This window comes from Cotesia glomerata, unplaced genomic scaffold (genome assembly GCF_020080835.1).
Source record: "Cotesia glomerata isolate CgM1 unplaced genomic scaffold, MPM_Cglom_v2.3 scaffold_18, whole genome shotgun sequence".
In the NCBI taxonomy this organism is placed as follows: domain Eukaryota; kingdom Metazoa; phylum Arthropoda; class Insecta; order Hymenoptera; family Braconidae; genus Cotesia; species Cotesia glomerata.
The window spans coordinates 216,372-235,035 of NW_025402219.1; the positions used below are offsets into that span (position 1 = coordinate 216,372).

Consider the following 18,664-nt stretch of genomic DNA (forward strand, 5'->3'; position numbering starts at 1 on the left):
TATATTATTTATAATTTTCAAGACCTTTGAATCAAAAAAAAATTTAATTTTTATTCCAATTAGAACATTTTTTCATTGAAAGAAAAAGTGCCACTAACAGGGATTGAAGGTGCCTCTAATGGGTCTTTTATCTTAGTTGTAGTTAACATGTACCGATTCATTATAATTTTAAGGGATCTGGAGTTCCGTTTATCAAAAAAGTTACAGTAATATTCTTACGGCTACTTCTGGAACCATCGGACACTAAAAATAGTTGGTTTCTGTTTATCGAATATATTGTAGAAGTTTTCGCATAGCTACTACTATAACCAACGGACTCTTAATCCAGTTAGTTTGGGTCATCGAGTACCCGGTAATTACAATATTAAAGGGTCTAGATAGAGTACTGTTTATCGAATAAGTTCCGGAGAAGTATTAATGCCAAATCCTGAAACCATCGGACACCATAAAAAATTGGTTAGGGTCGACGAGTAACAGAAGGTTGGAATTTTAAAGGGTCTAGGGTTCTGCTTATCGAATAAGTTCCCGTAGTATTGTAATGCCTACTCCTGGAACCATCGGACACCTTAAAAAATTGGTTAGGGTTGACGAGTACCAACCCGTTGAAATTTTGAAGGGTCTAGGGTTCTAATGATCGAATAAGTTGCTGTAGTATTCTAATGCCTACTCCTGGAACCACCGGATACCATAAAAAATTGTTTGAGGTCAACGAGTACCCGCCCGGGAAAAAATGATCAGATCTGATCAGACATGAACAGGCATGAGTCTTCAGGTCTGATCAGGTATGAAAAATGACCGGGTCTGATCAGACCTGGCCAGGCATGTTCAGGTCTGATCAGATCTGTTCATGTCTGACTCGATCAGGTCCATAAAAAAAAAAAAATCGGTGCCGACGGGGATTCGAACCGTACACCTCGCGCTCTTCAGACTGACACTTTACCTCTTGACCAAATGATTCATCTTAACTTGAGAGTATCTTTCGAGCTACTTCAAGTAATTCAAATTTTATACATGATTTATCCTTATAGTTAACGGAGTTCTATACCTAATTTATTAATTATTAATAATTAATCATATATTACAGTGATTTATTCGGAACGGCTATGTATTTTTTCGCTCCATTAACATATGGTTCTACACTGAGAGAGAATTTTATTCAATAGTAATAAAACAGTTTATTTGGACTTGAAAAAATTTAGTTAATATTAATAAAATTATATTTCATATAAATAAAATTATATTAGTATTTAATAAAATTTCATAAGTATTTAATAAAATTTTCTTAAATACTAATATGTGTTTATTAAAATAACCACGAACGACGCTTTCGTTTGCTGTCATTAATACGAATATTAAGTCATTAAAAGAAATAATCTCAAAAAAAAAAAATTAATATTCATCAATTAATTATAATATATTCAAATATATTTTCACAGTAAAGTCTTTTAATAAATAGTATTAAGATTTTTAACAAGACATCCTAACCTAACCTATTTGTTTACTTCATGACGAATCACATGTAGAGATTTTAAATAATAAAAATAAATAAATATTCGATTGAATTTATGAAATCATAGTCTTTATTTTTAACAAATGCGTCCCTACATTGTCTGGTTTTCTGCTTCTGTTTTCATTTTATTAAATAATGTCTAACTCTTATCGATTCATTTGTGAAATTTTTAAATTTAAGTGCATAAAAATTAACATCCACTCGGATAACAACAGTTGTAGACTTTGTATTTCAAAATATAGTTCCGACAAAATTCAATTTTACTTAATTATTTATTCAATTAATTACTGATCAATACTTGTTAGTTAGTTGATTAATGAATTTTCTTTTATATTACATGTAGATAAATATTCATTACATACTAAGAAACATTTATTAGTATTTAATAAAATTTTTATTAGTATTTAAGGAAATTTAATTAATATTTAATAAATTTTTATTTGGGATTAGCCAAATAAACGTTTTATTAAATAGTAATAAAATTTCATTACTATTAAATAAAATTGTCTCTCAGTGTTGGCTAGATATCAGACATGGACAGGTCTGATCAGGTCTGAGCGTATTTAAGGCTTCAGACATGAACAGACATGAGCAGGCATGAACAGGTCTGATCAGATCTGAACGTATTTAACGCTACAGACATGAACAGACATGAGCAGGCATGAACAGGTCTGATCAGGTCTGAGCGTATTTAATGCTTCAGACATGAACAGGCATGAACAGGTCTGATCAGGTATAATTTCAGGCCTGATCATACATGAACAGGCCTGCTCAGGTCTAATTTCAGGCCTGATCAGATATGAACAGGTCTGCTCAGGTCTAATTTCAGGCCTGATCAGATATGAACAGGTCTGATCAGTCCTGATCATTTTTTCCCGGGCGCCCATTGAAATTTTAAAGGGTCTAGGGTCATGTTTATTGAATAAGTTCCCGTAGTATCTTCATAACTACTTTTGGATCCACCGTATACCTTAAAAAATTGTTTGGGGTCGACGACTACCAACCTATTAAAATTTTAAAGGGTCTAAGGTACTGTTTATAGAATAAATTCCTGTAGTATTGTTATGCCTACTTTTGGAACTACCGGAAACCTTAAAAAATTGTTTGGGGTCGACGACTACCAACCCATTAAAATTTTAAAGGGTCTAAGGTACTGTTTATTGAATAAGTTCCAGTAGTATTGTAATGCCTACTTTTGGAATCGAGGGACACCATAAAAAATTGTTTGGAGTCGACGAATACCGGCCCATTGAAATTTTGAAGGGTCTAGGGTTCTAATTATAGAATAAGTTCCTGTAGTATTCTTATGCCTACTCCTGGAACGTCAGCTAATTTCAGTATCATTAAAATCTTACTTCTTCTAAAAATTTTGAATCTAATCACTCTATTGTTATATGAAAAAATTAAATTTTTTAACTACATAACTTCTTATTATTATGAAAATTAATTTAGCATCATTTGATAATTTCAAGAATTTTTTTAACAAGTAAATTATGGTAAAAAATAATTAGAAAAAAAATTGACATGTAGAAATTTAAAAAAATTTTTAATGCAATTTTTTATAAATAAAGTCAATCAATTATTCATTTTACCTCAATTGAATGGTTTGAATAAATCCCGCGTTCGAAGAATTATTTAATGTCCATAAGATGGCGATAATTTCATCATCTAACTTCAGTTACCTCGCAGAAGCCGTAACATTTCAGGTAAAGATTAGAGATGATTATTTCATATGATTTTATTATTTTTCATTTGATTTCATTATTTCAGTGCATTTGTTGATTCATTTAAATATAACTAAATATTAACCATACTGAAACCAAAACAAAAAGTCAAAACTGAAAAACCTCACAGATTTCTTTCTGAAAAAAGAGTTGAGATTGGAACCCACGTCTGGCCAGTAACCAATAATAAAGTTCAAGAGATTTTAACTTTATCATCTACACAGACCAGTTATGCCATCTAGCGAATTGTAAAGTTTATAAAAGAAAGCAATCTTGAGTCAGCATCATACCCTTGGATATCGATATTTAAATAATCGAATGACAATTATCAATTATTTCACGTTGCTCATGTCTATCAATTGATCATTCTTATAGGATAAAAAACTACAGTGTAAAGTACAATTTTTTGACCTTAATTTTCCATTGACTTGTCATTATTCATTTGTGAACATTGTTTTTTTAACCAACCGTGTAAACATTTAACTATTTGCTGGTATATCAAAAGTTTTATTAAAAACCAATTAATCATAAGAAATAATCAAAATATGATTGCTTGTGTTAATGTGAAACTAAATTTATTCAGTACATCTTAATGTATTTTTAATTATTGTTATTAGGTTATTACTGATTACTAATGTTATTTCTGTCATCGTCTAAATAACAAGATATTCGAGTTAAAAAAAAGTTGTCAACAATGGGTATTGGATTAAAGCCTCTGGAATTCACAGATTGTCTGACAGACAGTCCATTTTTTCGAGAGAATTTACATTATCATGAACGTGAATTGGATAAAACCAGCCAACAAATAAAACGATTAATTAAAGAAGTTAAAGAATTGTTGGTTGCTGCTAAAAGTAAGTTTATATTAACAAATATAATTCTATAATTTTATTGTAATTTATAATGCATCACTACTATTGATATGTTTATTTTTTAGATTGCTAATTTTTAACGTTCTCGATTTTACGAGTGATTCTGCGTTTTTATTTATTCAGACTCAATTGATATTTCTACTTGAATAAAGATTTCATCAAAAGTAATTCTTAATCAAATTTAAAAATTTTATTTGTTTGTCACTTGACTTCAATCACTTCTGCACTGAAAAAAAAAAAACAAAAAAAAAAAACAAAAAAAAAATACTTGAGCCAAGAAAAATGTTTTCTTTCTTACTTCTATGAATGGAGATAAAATCATTTATTAGTCCAGGAAAATTTAGTCAATTTTTCCAGAAAATCTATCTTAGTTCAAGAAACATTTTTGTGTTGCTGTAGCAAAAAAATTAATTTTCAATTTGTGAAAATTGTCTAGTCAATAATGACACATTTAATTTTTAATGATTTAACGTTTCATGCGTTCAAATAATTGATTTTCAAATATAGACATTAATTATTGAGAAATATAATTGATGAGAATTGCATTGACCCTTGGGATCGTATCTAGGTCCTTATAATTGCTAAGTTGAGATGCTAACTACTGCGCGAAGTCACGGATATCTTAAAGTGTGTCATAAATAATTCTTGAAACAAATAAATAAAATAAATTGATAGAAGAAAAATTAAAAAAATGAGAACTCGAAAAAAAAAAATTGCTCCAATGAAAAATTAAAAATGTTATACATATGACATTAAAGTTAGCAATGACTTTTTAGTTAGCAGATCATTTTTTAATAATTTTTAACAAACAAATTTTTTCCAAAAAATTATTTTTAAAAAATTACATTATTAATTTTTTAAAATTTCGATTTTTTTTTTCCATAATTTATTTGTTAAAAAATTCTAAAAATTATTAAATATCTGAAATTAATTTTCAATTTATACATTCAAAAAATTGGATTTTCTTTTTGTAAACAAAAAAAAAATTTTTTTGAACTAAAAACATTTATCTTCAGCCAAGAATTTTTTTTCTGTGAAATAATTTTTATAAAAATTTATTCTATTAACTCAGTGAGAAGTTTTAGGGCTAGTCTGCAGGGTAAACCGGTTGTCAGATTTTTTATTACTCTATTTATTTTGAACAAAAAATGATTCATAATCGGGTTTTGACTTAACTTCAAAAACGTATCATCAAATGGATAAAAAAAATTGCTAAGGTAGAATATAATTATTATTACGTGTGCATTTTTCTGTCTATGAATAATTATTAAAATTGATCACGTGTTGTTTTTTTTGTTCTTCACTCCCGCTAAGAAAATTGAAAATTTTCAAAAATCGGGAAGTTATTGGTTTCACCCCGTTTTTCGAAAATAGAGTTTTCAACGGATGTTGACGTTTTGAGGTTCTAGGAAGCCTCCCCGAATGTTTCCGCGATGATGTCCGTACGTCTGTATGTGTGTGTGTGTGTGTGTTTTTTTTTTTTCCTTAGGGGGGGGGGAATCCTTTTTACGGATTCTAGGCATAGCTGTTTGGCCTGGATATGTGGCGACTCGACGCAGCGTCATACTAAAACTCGACGCTGATGCCCCTACCCACTAAACCCTAAACCCCTTTCTCTTCTATCCTCTGATCCCCCATGGTACCGCCGTAAGGCATTTCTTCGCGGGGGGAGGAATTAGCTGCCGCTCTTCCTTCTAGTGGCTAAGATGTTATTTCTTTCTTCTAGATTCTGTCTTTCGCTCTTTTCCTCTCAATGGATCGCAACTCTGTAAGCATTTTTGTAGCAAAAGTGCTTGTGGCGTTCCAGGCAGCTTTTGACGACAACATTGCTTCTACTATTGACTTTGGTTGGGTTCTCTTTTTCAGAATCTTCTCTAACTCATCGCGCTGTTGGTTGAAACGTGGACACACAAAGAAAACGTGCTCCGCATCTTCATTGACGCCTGGACAGGACGGGCACTCTGGGGTATCATCGTGCTTAAAGCGGTGAAGATACTTCCGATAACATCCGTGTCCTGATAACATCTGCGTTAAATAATAGTTGATCTCACCGTGACTCTGGTTGAACCACACATCAATCTGAGGTATGGGACGATACGTCCACCGACCTTTCTCTGCAGCATTCCACTCCTGTTGCCATCTTGCGATGCTGTGTTTCCGTTCTTCCTTTCTAAGTTCTTCAGGGCTCAGTGTGGTTGACCTTTTTCGTTGATATAGGTTCCGTCTTTCCTCAGCTAGGACTCTGAGAGGCAGAGTACCGGAAATAACACACACTGCTTCCTCTGATATTGTGCGGAAGGCGCTAGCTACTCGTAGGGCACTCAGTCGATATACTGGTCCAGCCTTTCTCCATGATTCTTGCGTCTTTATTGCGTCGGCCCAAATGAATATTCCGTAAGTGAGCACCGATGTGACTACTGATGACAATAATAGCCTCCTGCTCTGCTTTGGGCCTCCGACGTTCAGCATCAGTCGTGCGAGACTAGCCCTCACTATGTGTGTGTGTGTGTGTGTGTGTGTGTGTGTGTACGGCCGTATGTAAACCTCTCATAACTTTTGAACGGCTTGACCGATTTCATTGCGGTTGGCGTCATTCGAAAGGGCTTGACTAAACTTAGATTTTGAGCATAATTTGGATCGATTCGAACCATTAGATTTTGAGAAATCTCAAAAAAACTGCAAAAAAAAATTGTTTGAAATGTGGATTTTTTTGGAATAACTTTTATACGGCTTGACCGATCAATTCTAAAAACTAATCAGCTCTTAACATTAAAAAAAACACGTCGATTGCCGCTAGCCTGGTCGAAATCGGTTAATTCCTTCGTGAGTTATCGTTAACGAAAAAAATCGTTTTTTGGGAATTACTTTGAAATTCCTTGTTCGATCAATTTAAACTTAAAAGTCCTTCATGAGACTTTAAAAACTGCGTTAAATGCCACCAACCACGAAAAAATCGGTTCATTCATTCAAAAGTTATTGCGGTTTAAAAATTCGAAAAATAGTGTTTTATTCAACTTCTAGCAGATTTTTGAGCTCGAAGAGCTCAAAAACTTAATAAGTGTAGGTTTGTGTGCTTAAGTATGAAATGAGCGGGAAGTTGCAGGGATGGCCTTAAGGGTCAACCGTTTTCCTAATTTTTTTATTTGTTAAATTGACTGCAAATCTAGTAGAAGCGTAATCTTTCATTCAGACTGTACATAATAAAAAATAATAGAAACTAAATAAGTGATTATAATTAAATGACTCATACAATCATATGTTTTAACAGACTAAGAATGGCCATAAGTAATATTTATGACCGAATAAAAGTTTCAGCGCCTGTATCTAACTCTATTAAGTCGCTTACACCAAGAATTGCTGATCATTGTGTTAAATCATCAATTTTTGCATGAATATTTTGTCAGCGAATCAATAAATTTTAAAATAGAAACATTTTTTTCAATATCTCATACTATACTTATTGTTGAATAATTATCCTAAGCAGAGAAGAAATTTCTTTTGAAAAAATGATCATTGATGTGACAAGAAATTAATTTGTTAAATTTCCAACAATTTTATTTCTTAGCTAAGGAAATCAACATTGTTCTCACAGTAATTTTCTTGTTGAAAAAAAAGATTTGATTTGGAAAAACAAAACAATTCGAGATAGGCAACTTATGAATTTTCATCTAAAATTGTTTTTTCTCAAATTTAGAAAACTTTTTTTCAAAAAGAAAGTTACTGTAAGAAAATGTTTGATTTCTTCCGCTGAGAAATAGAATTATTTCAAATTTTCAACAAATTAATTTCTTATTACAACATTGCTCATTTTTTTCAAAATCCATTTTTTCTCTCACTACATAAACAAATTTATAAATATATTGAAATCGAATTTGAGAAAATAAATTCCTATAAACTAATTTTTTTTATTTCCATAATTTTATTCCACAATAATTGATATATTATAGTAAATTTTGTAAAAGTTCACAAATTTAAATGACTTTATAAACTTTATGTAGTAACTTTTTCAGGTAAATCAAATTTACAAAATTGTATAAAGCTTATAAAATAAGTTAAGCCATATCAACTGAACAAAAATACTTTCAGTGATATTAAAACAATCAATAATTCACCTTTCTCGATGTCAAAAAAAATCTTTTTTCAAAAATTGTTATTTCAAATTTTTCATTATTTTATTCTATAATATATTTAGACAGTAAATATATTGGTCAAGTAGTCATCTATTATAGTAATTTAGAAACGAACGAAAATTTTAGTGGTTGAAACTTATCTCTTCTTCACATTATATTAATCGCGCACTAGCTTAAATCAGCTTACAACAGCAGTTTTCTTTGACTTGAGTAGTTGATCACATTAATAAAATACATGGTAAATAAAAATACATTCTCTATATCTTTTACAGATTTATCGAGGGCCCAAAGAGCATTTTCGAAAACCTTACAAAACTTCAGTTTTGAGTGTATTGGAGAAACACAAACTGAAGATGAATTACATATATCACAAAGCTTAAAGGAATTTAGTAAATTAATTGCTTCAATTGAAGATGAAAGGGATCGTATGGTAAGCTCAATTATACTTAATAAACTATTGTATTTAAGATTAAATCCAAAAAATCATGGATGAATATATTATTCTGTACAGATTTTTTCACATCTTAATTAATATTCCTACAAGTCGCAATCTGTTTATTTATGATTTAATATAACACTAACAACCTGCAGTCACTATACGACTGCTGAGATTTACGGATTATGAATAAGGAAACTTTGACTACATAATTTTTTGATATTCATAATCACACTATACGTAGTTTAGGTACTTTTTAAGTAAATTTTAAAAATAATAGTGCTATCATAGCATCAATTACAAATAATGTAATGGACAAATTTGACGGAACAAATTTAAAGAACCAACAAACTATTTAAAACTCCTCCAAAAACTTAGCATAAAAAATTGACTATCACTGAAAAATGTTTAAAAACGTGAAAAGACACAAGTTCTTTTCAAGACCTGTCTACCAAATTTAATTGTAAAAATTTCTTTAAAAATAATAATATACTCGTGATAAATAAACTATTGCTGAAAAGCATATGAAAGATTAAAAAAGTACAAATTCAAGCTAAGACCTTTCCTATGATATTAAATTTAATTGAAAAACTTATTTTATCATATAAATACGCAGGCGAAAAAAATTTTCTTTGCTCTTTTAATTATGTAGATTATAAGATTATTTTAGAATTGAGTAATTAAGATTAAACATTGACGAACATGAACAATCATACAAAAAAGAATGACCGTATATCAATTTTTTTCAGCTTGAACGAGCCTATGACCAAATAATACTGCCATTAGAAAATTTTAGGAAAGAACATATCGGTGGAGTTAAGGTAAAGAACATGTTTTCTACTACCATTCTGTTGTTCTATTTTTAAAATTTAATATAAATATTTTCTAGGAAGGAAAAAAGAAATTCGAAAAACAAACGGTTAAATTTTGTCAAAGCCAAGAACGTTATCTAAGTCTTTCAACAAAGAAGCAAGATAACGTTCTTCAAGAGGTAATTGATGCTAAATTGAAAGTACAGTAGACTCTCGATAACTCGAACCTCGTTAAGTCGAAATCCTCAGTAACTCGAAAAAAATTTGTATTCCCTTCCGCTGAACTCTTAAATACGCGATATCTCGAATTATTTAGACTCTGTAACTCGAACTTAGTATCGTTTCCCTTCCAGTATCGATAAGGCATATTTATACTCTATAACTCGAATTTTAAAAGTGAATCTCTATAAGTCGAAGTTAGTAAAATTTAAAGACGTTTTTCTCCGAACTTTCCAGGCTTATAGCAATCAAATCTTAATTCCTGTAGGAATGTTCAATGCTTCTTACATTTTTGTTTCTAGTGTATATTTTCTCTCTAAGTTATTTTCTTGCAAAGTTGTTGACTGCTAATCTGTTCGTATCTAGACATATGAAGCTAACACGAAAGCCCGAATGACATCTGAAATATTCAAGGAATGGCTACTGAAAATTGACAAAAAAATGATTAAGGAGAAACGTAACATATTGCTTTTCATTGATAACTGTACAGCTCACAACGTAATTCCACCATTAAAAACCATAAAAGTTAAATTTCTGCCACCGAATACGACATCTAAACTTCAGCCCCTAGATCAAGGAATAATTAAAAATTTCAAATCCTATTATAGAAAGGAAGTTGTAAGAAAACTTATAAGTGACATGGAACAACAGTCAAATTCACCTATTACTGTACTGCAGGCAATGAGGATGGCAGATAAAGCGTGGAGGAGTGTATCTGCAAGAACAATATCGAATTGCTTTAACAGTTGCGGATTTTCGATGCCACTTAATTCGTCTACTCCTGAAGATGTTCTTGAAGAAGTTCTTGAAGATGCTAATTTAGATGAATTACAAGCAAATTGGAATCAACTTCAAAACATAGAAGTTCAGTTCGAAGATTACGTGACTTGTGATGACGATCTAGCGACCACTGGAACACTGACTGATGCTGAAATAATTGATATTGTAAATCAGAATGATACTGTTAATCCAGATGACCTCGATGACGCTGATTTATCTAATTCTGAACCAGCAATTATAACTAAACAAGCTAGAGAAGCAGTTGATACACTACGATCCTATGTTGAAAGATGTATTGACATTGAGGATCATGTACGATTTACTTTTTAAACTCGAAAAATTAATTGATAAAAAATCTGAGAATTCCTTACTTCAAAAAAAATAACAGACTATGTAATATTTTTTACCTTGATAATTGATAATTTTTTTAAATAAATATGCTTCATATAACAGAAATCAATTGTTTTGTTAATTTTTGGTCTAATCTACTTGCAAATTTCGAACATCTTGTTGAGTCGAAAACTCGTTAACTCGAAGTTTTTATCACTTCCCTTGAGGTTCAAGTTATCGAGAGTCCACTGTAGTACAATTGAAAAAAATTTTGATTTATAACAATATTTATTGTTTTTCAGGCTGATGCAACGCTTGATATGGCTGAAAGACATTTTTGTCAAGCTAGCTTAGAGTATGTTTTCTTGTTGCAAGAAGTTCAAGAACGAAAAAAGTTTGAATTTGTAGAAACGGTGAGACCAATACATCAATTTTAAATGAACACACTCGTCATACTTTAATATCATAAATCAATTTAATATTTTATAATAATTACTATTTTTAATTAATTTAATTTTATAATGAAATTTTTACAGCTTCTGGGTTTTATGTTTGGGTGGTTAACTTTCTATCATCAAGGCCATGAAGTAGCAAAAGATTTCAAACCATACATGACCGAATTACAATTAAAAATACAGAAGGTATTTCATTAAAAATAATATTTTATTACAATTAATTGATTGTTAATAGCATATCCTAAATTACTTTAACTCAAAATACTAAAGTCATTTTTGTATTTAATAATTATTTTACTGAAATTATTAAGTAACTGCATGTGAATTAACTTGATAACGTAGATTACCTTGTGTGTGTGTGTTTTTTTTTTACAAGACTCGAGAAAATTTCCTTGCCACTCGAGATAAAACTGAATCGCTTATGAACAAAATGAAGGATATGAAAAAGGTAAATGAAAAAAAAAATACATTTTATGATTTTTCGTTATCCATGTGTAATAATAATAATAATAGAAATTATAAATCAAAAGATAGCCAATATGCTTGAGAAATTAAAAGTAAACAACAACAAAAACAATCTTACATTTATGAAAATGCATTAACATTATTTTTGGACATTATTTTTTAATTAACATACACTTACAAAATTTATAAATGATTTAAGGATCATTCTGGTTCCGGCGCTCGAAAAAAAAAAAAACAATATTCACGATTTTTTCACACAGAAACTACTATATACATTAATATAAAATTTATTCAGCTCAACAAATACACTCTTGAATAACACAAAAATTATCTAAATTTATTTTTGTGAATAAACAACGGGTGAACGAAGCTCCTCCAAAATTTGGTATGTCGTCGGCGTACATGATAACTTGATAACGGTTCATTTAAAACACAAAAACCAAAATTATTTACCTTCAATATATGAGTAATTATTGCACCAGCTACGGAGATTAATATTTATTGATAAATATCAAAATTGCGGACATTAAAAAAAAAACTGAAAAATGAGGCTTATTTCACAATTTTTAGTCCTAAAAAAATAGTAAAAATCAAAATTTTGGTTTGGTTGTAGTTCGGGTCATTGCTACTACTATGTAGAATATGAGGTTTAAATTTCATTAAAATCGCATCTGTAGTTTTAAAGATCCCTATTTTGTAGATACCTATCATGTTCGTAAGCCAAAAAAACATAGTTCTGAGACAAACGCATTGAAAGTTTTGTTAATTAAAAAAAAACAAAATCTTACCTAAAGTCAAATAGCCATGCCGGCACTATACAAAATTCCTTTAGCCTTTTCAAAAATTTGATTTTCTTCCACTTGAACACCCATATAAGCATCGTAAAATGATATATAGTTACAGTAGTCCGATCACTTAAAAATTTTAACACAATACTTTTAGATATATATCATTTTGAAAAATGTAAAAAAATAAAATAAAATTTTTTTTTGAAAAATACAAACCAAAATGACCCCTTAAGTCAAAGTTCATACGCTATTATTATTATTATTATTATTATTATTATTAATACTATTACAAGATAAATTGTTAATATTCATGATACTATATTATTATTTGGGCTGTTGTTAAGAAAATGTACACCTTTAATCTTACAATTTATGTTTTTTTCTTTAGTCTGCAGTTGAATCTGGTATAAGTAAATTATATTCAAGAGAAGGATATTTATTTCTTATGGAAAAAAGTAAGTTTTAATTAATTCCATTTAGCATCTCATTTAAATAAATTTTTTCTCCCTCCATGTTTAGTCGCTTCTTTTTTTTTTGTTAAATGCATTTATACTTGTGAATTGAAAAAGTTACAAATTTTAATAATGTTCTTATTAAAAAAATAATATCTGTATATAAGATTTTTTAGGTTTACAAAACTTGACGCAGTAGGATCATTACTAAGTTCATTTTAGCCTGAGTCAATCCAAAGTTTTTGAGGGTTTTTTTTTCCGCATAGTTTAGTAGATTAAATCAGTAAAAATAAAATAAAAAAAAAATAACTATTAAAAGAAATCCATATAATCTTTAAAACAATGGAGTGGAATCAGAAAAATTCATATAGAATTTTTTAGTAATGAAAATTTAAGATTAACAAAGATCAATTTTTCTGCTTTCAGAAGCGTTTGGTGCAGGTTGGACAAAACAGTATTGTACATACCAAAAAAATACAAAGGAATTCATTATGATACCGTACAATCAGTTAACTGGAAAATTCGTAAGTCATAAAAATTAATTGATTAAGTTCACTCCTATCCATCCACTTGTTCTTAATAATCATTACAATCATTTTTTTTAATAGAGTAACAAAGAAACTTTAATATTAGCAAGCTGTACTCGTCGTATGTCCGATACCATTGAAAAAAGATTTTGTTTCGATATTACAGCATCAGATAAGTAAGTATTAATTGCTTAATAATAAACTAGCAATTTGCAGTCACTACGTGGCTGACGAGATTCACGTATTATGAATAAGAAAACTTTGTCATAATGACTTTGATATTTACAATCACACCATACATAGTTTGGGTACTTTTTACATAAATTTTAAAAATACTGCTATCACAGGATCAATTACGAATAATTTAATGGACAAATTTTAAGAAACAAATTTATAGAACTAAGAAACTATTTAAAACTCCCCAAAAAACTTGACATAAAAAATTGACTGCTAAAAAATATATAAAACCAAAAAGCACTAATTTTTATCAAGAACTTTCTGATGATACCAAATTTAACAATAAAAATTCCTTTAGAAATATTAATATGCTCGTCAAAAAATTTTCCTTACTCTTTCAATTATTTAAATCATAAATAACTCTTACTGAAAAAATATCAAAACCAGTTTATGATAAGGATATACTTGTTAGTAACCGAGTTAGGGCCGAGAATTTAGTTTTTTTTAAAGAGAGAGACAGAAGATAGATGTAGCCAAGCTTTCTGATTGGTCGGGATAAATAAATTGTTTTTTGTTTTTCGCAATCAAGTGAAGATAGCAGCTTGAAAAAAAAAAAAAAAAAAAAAAAAAAAAAAAATTGGATTGCTAATCCAATATGAAAATATGAAAAATATGACAAAAAAAAACAGGTTGGTTTGCAGATGTCAAGCTGCTGGTAAACAAATACAAGCCTGTACTGCTCAGATAAATAAAGAAGAGAATTTGAAGCACAGTGTTGTGACTGAAATGTTCAATGAAATTAATTTAAAGTGAACAGTGAACAAGCTGAAAATTTCACTGGAGATCGCGTAAAGAAATTGCTCCCGATCTCACTGGTAATTTTGCTGGAGATCGCACTGACGGTCTTTCTGGAGGTCTCGCTAAAACTCTTGCTGACGGTCTCGTTGACGGTCTCGCTGGAGATCACACTGACGGTCTTTCTGGAGGTCTCGCTGGAAATCACGCTGACGGTCTCGCTGGAGATCACGTTGACGATTTTTCTGGAGGTCTCATCGGAGATCACGCTGACGGTCTCGCTGGTGATTTAACTTAACTACTAACTTGAATACTTATTTAATTAGTGACTTCAAATGGTCATTAACTGACGCTTTTGCTGTTCATCTCGCTGAACGTTATGCGGATTAGTTTGCTGACCATATTACTCTAATCATGAAAATCACCAGCAGTACCGTCAGCGTCATCTCTAGAAAGACCCCCATCAGTGTGATCTCCAGCAAGACCGTCAGCGCGATCTCCAGCGAGACCGTCAGCGGGATCTCCAAAGAGACCTCCAGAAAGACCGTCAACGTGATCTCCAGAAAGACCGCCATCAGTGTGATTTCCAGCAAGACCGTCAGTGTGATCTCTAGCGAGACCTCCAGAAAGACCGTCAGCGTGATCCCCAGCGAGATCGTCAGCGTGATCTCCAGCGAGACCTCCAGAAAGACCGTCAGTGTGATCTCCAGCGAGACCTTCAGAAAGACCGTCAGCATGATCTCTAGCGAGACCTCCAGAAAGACCGTCAGCGTGATCTCCAGCGAGACTTTCAGAAAGACCGTAAGCGTGATCTCCAGCGAGACCTCCAGAAAGACCGCCAGCGTGATCTCCAGCAAGACTTTCAGAAAGACCGTCAGCATGATCTCCAGCGAAACCTCCAGAAAGACCGTTAGCGTGATCTCCAGCGAGACCTCCAGAAAGACCGTCAGTGCGATCTCCAGCAAAATTACCATAGAGATCGGGAGAAATTCCTTTACGCGATCTCCAGTGAAATTTCCAGCTTGTTCACTGTTCACTTTAAATTAATTTCATTGAACATTTCAGTCACAACACTGTGCTTCAAATTCCCTTCTTTATTTATCTGAGCAGTACAGACTTGTATTTGTTTACAAGCAGCTCGACATCTGCAAACTAACCTGTTTTTTTTTGACATATTTTTCATATTTTCATATTGGATTAGCAATCCAATTTTTATTTTTTTTTTCAAGCTGCTGTCTTCACTTGATTGCGAAAAACAAAAAACAATTTATTTATCACGACCAATCAGAAAGCTCGGCTACGCCTATCTTCTGTCTCTCTCTTTTAAAAAAACTAAATTCTCGGCCCTACTCGTTACAAAACTTTTTTTTAGATAAATAAATAAATAAATAAACAAATTTTGTTTTTCACGAAATTCGAATCTATTCATAAGGTAAAAGACCCAGTTACTGACACTGGCGTAGTTGTTTGACACGTGCAATTTTATTGTAATTAAAAAAATAAAATGTTCTCAAAAAACCAATTATCTAAAAATTTATAATTCACAAATTGTATTTATTAATTTATTGGAGTTGGCTTTTTTTTTAATTAGAATAAAATTGCAAGTGTCAATAACTGGGTCTTTTACCTTAACTACTTCAAAAACTTTAGAAACATAAATTCAGATAATGATTTTCCAAATTATATTAAATTTAATTTAATTTAAAACACTCATTCTATTATATAAATACGCCAGAGACTAGATTTTCATTATTGTCTTAATCATATTGATTATTCATATTAACATCAAAAAATATTAATACATTCAACTGAAATTGTAGGCCGGGGATAACTTATACATTTCAAGCTTTATCTGAGGAGGATAGGAAATTATGGATGGATGCCATGGATGGAAAAGAACCCGTAAGCTTTAATAAAAATTACATAGCCCTAGTAAGATTATTTCCCAATAATTTTCCAAATTTTTTTGTTTTTATTTTTAGACATATGCATTTCAGTGCTCTCCAGCCAAATCAGATGAAACTGTCTTAGATGAAACTGGATTTTTATTCGTTTCTAAATGTATAAGTGCTCTCGAAAATAGAGGTCAGTATTCAATTATTGGTAATTATTTATAAGTGGGGTCAACCCATGCTGGGCCGTGTTAAATTTTTTTTTTTGTTTTTGTTAAATTGTTCGATTTTTTATGTATTTTTCAAAAAAAATATGTATCAAAAATATCAAAAAACGATAAAATAGAAATTTTATCCAAAAACATCAAAGCCAATTTTTTTTCCAACTTTTGAAGGCAAAAAAGCTATCGAAATCTTTATTTTTTCCTTTCACGACATTTTTTTATCATAAATGGGCCGTAAAAATAAACAGAATCAAAAAAAAATTTTTTAAATGTTAATTTTTCACCTATTTATGGCCCAAAATGGGGTTGACCCCACTTGTAAATAATAACCTAATTATTTTCTTAAAAAAAAAATAAAAAATTTCATATTTCAATGAAAAATTTCGTTGCTTTGCTGTTAGCTAAAAAATAAAATTTTTCTTTTTATAGGCTTAGAGGAACAAGGACTTTACCGCGTTGTAGGTGTAGCCTCTAAAGTAAATAAATTATTGGCTATGGGATTAGATAAAAGAAAATTGGAAAAACTTAATTTCGATGATAAATTTGAGTGGGAAAGTAAAACAATTACGAGTGCGCTCAAAACTTATCTCAGAACATTATCCGAACCAATTATGACATTCCGTTTTTACAATAGCTTCATAATCGCTGCTAGTAAGTTTAATAAAATATATTAATAAATTTGAGTGATTAAACTACTAATAATATCATTACTGACTAATATTTGTTCGATAATTTATAGAATTAGAGTCCAGAGAGTCACGTATTCATGATATACACACGCTTGTTTACAGACTACCAAAAGCCAATTTTAATATTTTGATGTTATTAATAAAACATCTTCGCAAGTAATTACACTTTTTATCTAATTTAGAAGATTTTTTTTAAAATGATTTAATAATAATTTTTTCTACTTTAGTATTGCAAATAAATGTGATAAAAATTTAATGACAGTTGGAAATTTAGCCGTATGTTTTGGTCCAACATTATTGCGTCCCGAAGAAGAAACTGTTGCGTCAATTATGGATATTAAATTTTATAATATAGTTGTAGAAATATTGATTGAAAATTATGAAAGAATATCAGCTGGACCACCTCACGAATTTACACAACCATCACATTCAGTACAAAAGTTAACTACTATTTCAGTAGAAAAACGTGATATTGAAGAAATTCCAGGTGCATCTGGAAATGGTAATCCATTAAATCGATGCAATATGCATTCGATTCCAGTATTACATTCAAACGTAAGTTTTAAATCATTCATTATCGTATTCGGTGGATAAAACATATTTTTTATGTTTCAGTATACCTTTCTTAGTAAATAATAATTAGAAATGAGTAATTAGTAATTAATTCAATAGCTAAACGACTACACTGAGAAAAAGAATTTCTTTTGAAAAAATAATGAGCAATGCTGTAATAAGAAAATTTTATTATAATTTTGAACAATTTCATTTCTTAGCGGAAAAAATCAAAATTTTTCTCTCAGTAACTTTCTTGTTGAAAAAAAGTTTTCTATGATTGGGAAAAAATAATTTTGGATGAAAATTCGCAAGTTTTGTATCGAAAATTGTTTTATTCCAAATCAAATAAACCTTTTCTATGCTTTTGGACTCTAATACTACGTTAAAGATGTTGCATTATGTAGTTGTTCCTCAAATTTTAATTCACGATGGTATAATCTCTTATGAGCAAGATCACGTTAAGTGGACCCCCTTTTTTATTTACACGCTTTATATTAGCTTCACTTGTATGTCAGTTTGTTTGTCAGTTTGTATGTCAGTTTGTCAGTAACTCTCCGTGGGTAATCTGCGCGCCTGCGGCCTTCCTTGGTTCTGGTAGCCGTTTCTCAGGCTCCCTCTCCGAAATCGAACTCTGATTCCCCGTATTTATAATATTTATAAATAATTATTTTTTATTATTAGCTTCACTTGTATGTCAGTATGTCAGTATGTCAGTATGTAACTCTCCGTGGGTAATTTGCGCGCCTGAATATTTTTGATAATCAACAAATAATAGTTTAAAAAAACTAAAAAATCACGCTTTTATAAATAAACCAAACTAAAAAGTAAAAAA

The 18,664-nt window shown here is 30.4% G+C and overlaps 1 protein-coding gene across 5 annotated transcripts in view; it reads left to right on the forward strand.

Annotated features, from left to right (window-relative positions):
* Window positions 1-3,522: 3,522 nt before the first annotated feature.
* Window positions 3,523-18,664, forward strand: part of LOC123273970 (rho GTPase-activating protein 26-like) — a 29,010-nt gene continuing 13,868 nt past the window's right edge. The window contains exons 1-17 of one of the 5 annotated variants that reach the window (XM_044741464.1): window positions 3,968-4,088; window positions 4,172-4,270; window positions 5,179-5,323; window positions 8,509-8,666; window positions 9,422-9,493; window positions 9,562-9,663; window positions 11,116-11,226; window positions 11,350-11,454; window positions 11,645-11,716; window positions 12,910-12,976; window positions 13,400-13,497; window positions 13,582-13,676; window positions 16,293-16,374; window positions 16,455-16,557; window positions 17,018-17,239; window positions 17,328-17,433; window positions 17,505-17,832. In XM_044741464.1, the coding sequence (XP_044597399.1) occupies window positions 8,664-8,666; window positions 9,422-9,493; window positions 9,562-9,663; window positions 11,116-11,226; window positions 11,350-11,454; window positions 11,645-11,716; window positions 12,910-12,976; window positions 13,400-13,497; window positions 13,582-13,676; window positions 16,293-16,374; window positions 16,455-16,557; window positions 17,018-17,239; window positions 17,328-17,433; window positions 17,505-17,832 (1,566 nt within the window). In that variant the 5' untranslated portion in view covers window positions 3,968-4,088; window positions 4,172-4,270; window positions 5,179-5,323; window positions 8,509-8,663. Of the gene's footprint in view, window positions 3,728-3,851; window positions 4,089-4,171; window positions 4,271-5,178; window positions 5,324-8,508; window positions 8,667-9,421; window positions 9,494-9,561; window positions 9,664-11,115; window positions 11,227-11,349; window positions 11,455-11,644; window positions 11,717-12,909; window positions 12,977-13,399; window positions 13,498-13,581; window positions 13,677-16,292; window positions 16,375-16,454; window positions 16,558-17,017; window positions 17,240-17,327; window positions 17,434-17,504; window positions 17,833-18,664 lie in introns of those variants that run through there. The other 4 variants (XM_044741465.1, XM_044741462.1, XM_044741466.1 and 1 more) reach the window with 4 other exon arrangements.